At 31.8% G+C, this 7,537-nt stretch overlaps 1 protein-coding gene across 1 annotated transcript; it reads left to right on the top strand.

Annotated features, from left to right (window-relative positions):
- Positions 1-5,424: 5,424 nt before the first annotated feature.
- Positions 5,425-7,252, top strand: LOC107800583 (protein RADIALIS-like 3). Its single transcript, XM_016623776.2, has 2 exons — positions 5,425-5,857; positions 6,955-7,252. Exons 1-2 carry the CDS (start codon positions 5,583-5,585, stop codon positions 7,067-7,069), a joined length of 390 nt encoding a protein of 129 aa, XP_016479262.2. The 5' UTR covers positions 5,425-5,582; the 3' UTR covers positions 7,070-7,252.
- The last annotated feature ends 285 nt before the right edge of the window (positions 7,253-7,537 follow it).

Raw genomic sequence — 7,537 nt, 5'->3', positions numbered from 1 at the left:
TAGCCGCACACGTTCATTGTCAAAGCTGCCCGCCCATGTCAAGTCGCCCCCGACTTGATCAAATCTGCCCGTATCATTTGTCATTGCTTGTCCCGCCTTGCCTTGCCATGTCTTTGCCCCTTCTTGACATGGCTTTGCCTTGCCATTGTTTTGTCAACCCGCACATCTAAGTAAAATGCGCCTTGCTTCCGTTCAAGGTGCATTTGTCGAACCCCGCACTGTCCGTCATGCTGAGCAGCCCATCATGATGTTGCCCAATTTTTCAGGTTGTGTGCCAAGGCCATCATTAAAATCCTTGTCACAACCCACACCTGCCGAGGACCTTTGTCAAGGGGCTAACAGTAAGGTGTACAAGGTATGTTAAAAGTGAGTAGTATTTTAAGTAAGTTGAGATAATTCTTAATTATGTGGGTAATTGGTTAATTACTGGGTAATAGGATATTACCTAATTAATTAAGGATATATTGGATAGGGATTAAAATGGATTATGTGGCAGACCCAACTTCACATTAAGTGACTCATGCATTCTTAATTATGTGGGTAATAGCTCCAGAGTCGCTTGTTTGGTGAGTATGATTTAGACACATATTGTTTGGTGTGGTGAGGCCCTACCCCGACCTTTATGATAAGTATGTACTCTTAGAGGCTTGTAGACCATGTATACAGATGCTTGTGTGGCCTTGTCGGCCTATATTTCGAGTTTACAAATGATCATGTTGGCCTTATAGGCCTGTATGTCACATGTATAATTTTTTTATATCAGGTTGGGTCGTCCTATATTGAGTATTCCCCTATATTTATTCTGGTTAACCCATGACGGCCCGTTTGGCCCATTTGCCAATGAAAGTACAATAAGAAAGATATGTTATATTTACTCGGTTGAGTAAGGTACCAGGTGTCCGTTGCAGCCCATCGGTTTGGGTCGTGACATATAATTTACCATTATACCCATATTAATTGATGCATATTTTATTGGATTTGAGAAAATGATATGAAATGAGTAATAAATATTGTGGGTATAACAAAAAAAAATATTTGTTTTCTCTTGGTATGCATAAAGTGACAAGTAAAAATAAAAATATATTTTTAATATATATGTCAAGTAAAAGTGAACGGGGGGAGTATACAATTTAAATAAAAATTACTGAGCTAGACTGAACCCATACCCGGGCTTCTAGCTCCACCCATAGTTACAAGAATAATCAGAAGGCTTCCTTTTTACTTTTTCTTTTCTTTTCTTTTTGGCTCATGTTTATATTATCGGACTACTGACCAAAAGCCAATCAGGAGAGACACAACGCTTGGATTTTCTTGTGTACTATTATATTGTTAAAAAACACAAGGTTTAGGCAGGGCGGATCGAGTGTAAATGGGGCCTAAGGCGAAAGTTTAATATGTGATCTAAATATTTATAGAAATGTTATATTATATATTTTTATTTAAAATCTATTCTTCTAGCTTTTTGAGATGCAAAATTGTTAATAATTTTGTTATAATCGATTTTTTCTAGTAATTCCTTTTCAATTGATAATATAGCCAAGCCATTTAATCTTTTAACATTATTCTATAAGCAATATAAGCATTTGGAAAAGAATCAAGTCTTTTTATTTGATTGAGTATATCAATTAGAGTATTATCTTCTATTTCTAGTATTTCTCTTAACACTTTCAATTCGGAAAATAAGTCTAAACCATCAATATCTGAGTGATTGTTGTGTTTTAAGGAACCTTCAAAGTTAAGACAATATTTCTTCAATTTCTCATCATCTAATGATCTCAATTTTTTACCATTAAATAAAAAACCAAAGATACTTTCATATACTTCAAACTGTTCAAATCTATTTTGAAGTGAAAAAATGGCTTAATCTACTATATATAAGAAGTAATCAACTCTAAAAGATTTTTCGGGAGACTTTGTGATTTCATTATCAACATTCCTATCAAATTGTTTCTTTCTATGTATTACACGTTTATTACGAAATTCAGGTTCTATATTCATCTCAAATGCAATTTTCTTAGCTCAAATCATGGCATTTGTAAATCCTTCTTCTTTATATTTTTCAAAAAAAGAAAAGAAATTAGACCTCTTAGTTGATATATGGCAACATCAATAAGCATATCTTTTGATTGTAAACTTTTGGTAACTAAATTAACAGCAAATAATACATCATACCAAATAGTCATGCCCAATAAAAATTCAAAATTTTCAAGTTTTTCTTTTCTTTTAGATTTTTGTATAACCAGATGCATATTTTCTTGTTGACATATTTATATTCTAAAAAAATTAAACAATATGTACAAATTAGAATTAATAAAATAATAAATAACAAATAAAAATAATACTAGAAAGTTAGAATAATATTACCCGATAACTAACTGAATCAAGAAATTTGAAGACTTTGAGTCCTTGATTCCAATTCCAAAATATCTAGTTGTTGACTGAATCTAGTAAAAAGAATTAAGAAGATGAACATAAATCATAAAGAAAGGAAGAAGAAGAAGTAAGATACGTCTCTGTAATGAAAGAAAGAACAAGAATGATATGAATTGTATAGAGAAGAATTGAAATGTTGGGGTTGAGTATGATCAATTACTTGGAAGAATAAAAAGTAAAGTTATCCAATTAAATTAGAGTGACAACTATATTTTCTACTATTGTAAGTTTTAATTTATTAATATATTTAAAGTTTTTCTTTCTTTTTATATAAAAAGTATAAAAGTATTATATACATATATTATTGTTTTTTAAAAAACCTATAAAATTACTCCTAAAAAATGGGGCCCCAAAATGGGGGGCCTAAGGCACTTGCCTTACCCCTATGTAGTTAGAGCCGGCATTGGTTCAGGATAACATTATACAATTATTGTACGGACAGCCAGGACTTGGGCAGCTTTACAATCTTGAAATGTTATTTTCAATTTAAGTACATATCACAAAATAGGTACTCAAAGATCATCACTCTTGCATGGTCAGACAGATAGCTATTAGTAGCTTTTTTTTCTTTGATCATCTCGATCCGATTAATCTGTATGCAAGGGTGGATGTAGAGTTTGAATGCCGAGTTTATCAGAATCCAATATTTTCGATACAAAGTATAAATTTAACTATATATAAAAAAATTAAAATTACAACAAAAGATAAGTTTGAACCCATAAATTTAAAAATATAATGAGTTCAATGCTAAATATTTAAAAAGTATTCGAACCAAATAAATTTTTATTCTCAAACTTTGAGGTCTAATTAAGGAGATAGAAGTGTAACTATTTCCACACCCTTTCCTCAATAGTAGGATAAGGCATATTATTCATGAAGGCTAGTGATATGGAGGTACATGTATTCAAGGGGTATCAATTGATACCCATTCATTGAAAATTATACAATTTAATTAGGTAATTTATATATATATATCCAATATTGACTCACCGGAGTATCTTTTATATGTTTATTTCTTTATATTTTTAACCCTTAATAAAAATTTTGGCTTCGCGAAACGCGATATCTTTAGGCAATCTGCTTCTCAGACTGAAGTACTCTGTATCTAGCATTGTGGCGATCTCGTGAAAGCTCCTGCTGAACGTACAGCGAGTGAATTCGGGTCCCATCTCATTTTTGCGAGTAAATATTTTTGGAATATATAAAACTTTTCCCTTTTATTTCAATTAATTATCAAATTATATATATATATATATATATATATATATATATATATATATATATATATGTGTGTGTGTGTGTGTGTGTGTGTGTGTGTGTGTGTGTGTGTGTGACAAGTGGTCTGCTTATGCCTAAAGGGACTAACTTACCTAATTCATCTGATTACTATTTATAAAGTTATTACGCAATCCCCCATAAACCAACCATGTGAACAAGTCCCAATAGGTTAAGGTTATTCATATGCTATATGTGGATGAAAAAGACTAATCAAGCTTAATTACTATTCCATGTCTCATTGTTCAAGACAAAACTAATTATTTTTTTTCCATTTTACCCTTAGTAATAACTGTCCTTAAAGACCACAAACACCTCAATTATGAATAACTATGTCAAATATCAATGAAGAAAGATTAAATATTAAGACATGAATAGGGGTAAAGTAATCAAAATCTCATCCTAATTAATTTTTCTTAAAATGCGTGTACAAAAAAATAATGACAGGTAATTTGAGACAGGGGAGAAGTAAAGGTCAATAGGTTTAGACTACATTGTAGTTTATATGTAGTAACTAGAATTTTGAATTTATGAGTTTAAAATTCTAGAAAAAGGCGGCTTACTGATTCTAGATAAATTACTCATATTTATTAGGTGGACTTTTAAACATAAGTATAGATATTAGTCCAAAGCAGCTTGGTTCTTCCGAACCACAAGCATCGCATTAGCTCTATCCAGGGGCGGAGCTAGAATACATGTTACGAGTTCGGCCGAACTCAGTAGCTTTAATTCAAAATCATATATTTGTCTTAATAAATTTATTGAGTATATACAAATTATTAATTTTTTGAACCTTTTAACTTAAATTGACTAGTCATAAACTTTAAATTCTAGTTGTGCCTCTAACTTCACCCTGTTATGTGGCTGCTATTACACTATTAGAAACAAATCTAATATTTGAGCAAATAATCGTACTATTACTCGAATTTAATAGAGAGAGATTTTTTGAAATGAAGAGGTGTAACTGAAAACCTTAGTTGGGAGGATACTGATTCTTCATACTCATGGTTATGTGAATGTTCTTTCTTGCTCCTCTTGTGGTTCCTAAGAAAACAAATCATCAAAATATTATTGCAACAACTTTTTGGGCTCACTCCCTTTTTTTTTCTTCTTGTGTGTGTAATAATAGTGTTCTGTCAACTTATACGCACTTTGATTATGCTTTGAGGTATTTGCATCTATTTCAATGACGGCAAGTATATATATAGTGTAACTCCGTCAAAGTTTGAGCATACAGAAAAAAAAACATCTAGCGTATTTATGTTTTTACTGGAATTTAGTTTCTGATTTTTCATAGTTTACACTCACTTAATGTGTGTAGCTCATATATGTATTCCAGCTCATATTCTTACAGCCAGTAGCGAAGCCAGAATTTTTTTTTAGGATGTTCAAATTTAAAAAAAGTAAAACAAATTCATGACAAAGAATGTTCAATATATATTATATACCTCTAAAACTTAATATTTTACTTATATACCTAATATTATTTTCCGACAAAGGGTGGTCAATTGACCACCCTTACCCTAATGTAGCTTCGCCTATGCTTACCCCCAGTAAAGTTCGACAATATTTTTTATGTATATTTTTTTAAGTATATACATATACTTAAAAAATAATGATATATTAGTAGTGACACCCTATATATAGCAGATTTTGGTTGATGTAAAAATACATCCGCAACCTTAAAATCCTGGATTGCCTCTGCCCAAAACAACCCCTTTCACTCCCTATATAAACAGCTCTTTGCCACCTCTTTTTTCACAAAACAGCTCAAAGCTTAAGTACTCTCCTCTGCTTATTCTCTTCTTCTTGTTAGCTCTTCCTTTCAACAAATTGCCTTCAAATATCTTGTAATTAGCAAATAGAGATCGAATATGAGCTCAATGTCCTCACAACATGGCTCTGGTTCTTGGACAGCAAAACAGAACAAGGCATTTGAGAAGGCATTGGCTGTGTATGACAAAGACACTTGTGATCGTTGGTCCAATGTTGCCAAAGCAGTTGGAGGAAAAACAGCAGAAGAGGTGAAACGACACTATGAAATCCTTGTTCAAGATGTTTTCTATATGGGAAAGGTAGAGTGCCCTTCCCCAAATACAAGACTACTACTTGAGGAAGCTATACCACATCTCAATAACTTCATCAAATGGTAGGTGACTCGATTCTCTTTTATCATGTCATAATAGAACGGATTTAAGCACTGACAGAATTAGCCTCAATCATCCAAAGATACTCTCTAAGAGACCAAACTTGCACGGTTTTTCTCAACAGATTTTACCCCATTAAGAAAATCGCTTCCTTATTTTTTAACTGCTAATGTGAGATTTTATTCGCATACTCAACTATTGGTATGAAATTGGGCTTTCAATAATAATTGCTTAAAAAGTGTCGTGGTATATGTTTGCACCTCAAAGCCAAAAAGTGTATGTGGTATTGGACATTACTTCAAACCATGCAAGTATACCTAACATTAAAACATAGTACTAGTGCTAAAGTGATGTCATAACTAATTAAATCACAGTGTTGAGGGGTCGCCTTCCTACAGGGAACATAGCTATATTACACATTCTTAACACGAGCATCCTAATAGTCACGGGCAGAGGCAGAATTAAGATTTAAAGTTTATGGGTTCGGAATTTACAATCGAACCCATTGCTCATTAGTTAGGTTCATCATTAACTATTTATATATATTTAATAGATTTTCTAATACAAATACAGGGTATAAGTAAAAAGTTACTGAGTTCATCCGAACCCGTAAATAACACTCTTCCTTAGCCGCTGGTGACAGAGGCAGATATAATCTGCTACCCGCCGGTTTAGCTGAACTTAATATTTTTTTACGGAGTATAATATGTATGTGCAAGTCAATAAATTACAGTTTGAAGATATACCAGGTTTTGAATCCATAATGGCAGAAATGAAATGAATTCAGTAGTGAAAACTTAAATATTGAATCCATCAAATTCAATATTCTAGATTCGCTTCTATTGATACCAGAACTCTTGGTGGCAGGGTTATTTGATATTTGTACTTGCGGAAAATAATATATATTGAATTAAATAGTCGGTGTATGTGTAAGTTGGTCCGAACATTATTACGTAAAAAAAGAAAAAATTATATGTCAGTACTTATACTTCCTACGGATATTTGTGTTTTGCATGCATTTTATTTTAAGAATGTCTTTAGCCCAAGTTTCTTAGCTAATTTACTCTAATTATTTCTCTTTTTATGTGCATATATGCAGGATGCAAAACCTAACACTTCCATTGAAACAATGGATGTCAATAAGCAGACAGAAAAGATTCACCTGGTTGAAGAAAAGTGCAAAAACACTTTGTCTTGGACCTTGCTTTCTTTAAATATATAGTATTAATTAACTCAAGTTGTATATTTAATATTTTTCGTCCACGTTTTCAATAGCTGCTATTTTGAGTCTATATAATTACCTACTGAAGGAATCACTCCAATTCCTTCTGCTCTCTAGTACTCTTCCTGTAATATTCATATTGTTCCTCTAAATGAAACATGCATTTTATGACCTCTTTGTTAGAGTATTACTTTATTCAATAAAATGCAACTACTTTAAAGGGATCAGAAAGAAAAAAAAAAATTTGATCAGATTCTCCGTTAACTACTTCCTCTGTCCGAATTCTCCGTTAACTACTTCCTCTGTCCGAATTTATGTGGTGCAGTTTGATTTGTTTTTAAAATTTGTGGTCTAATCTAAGTCATAAATAATCTCATAAAGAGTAAATAAGAAATTAAAAATTTAATTATTTATGAATATAAAAATAAATTATTCTTTTTGAGATACACTAAAAAAATTA

Source organism: Nicotiana tabacum, chromosome 5 (genome assembly GCF_000715075.1).
Source record: "Nicotiana tabacum cultivar K326 chromosome 5, ASM71507v2, whole genome shotgun sequence".
NCBI lineage: Eukaryota > Viridiplantae > Streptophyta > Magnoliopsida > Solanales > Solanaceae > Nicotiana > Nicotiana tabacum.
This window is presented reverse-complemented; position numbering and strand designations above follow the sequence as displayed.

Excerpts from the sequence above, each read along its gene's own strand:
- LOC107800583 (XM_016623776.2), top strand. The coding sequence starts at position 5,583 with ATGAGCTCAATGTCCTCACAACATGGCTCTGGTTCTTGGACAGCAAAA. Across the intron at positions 5,858-6,954 it reads CTCAATAACTTCATCAAATG|GATGCAAAACCTAACACTTC; the intron begins GTAGGTGACTCG and ends GCATATATGCAG.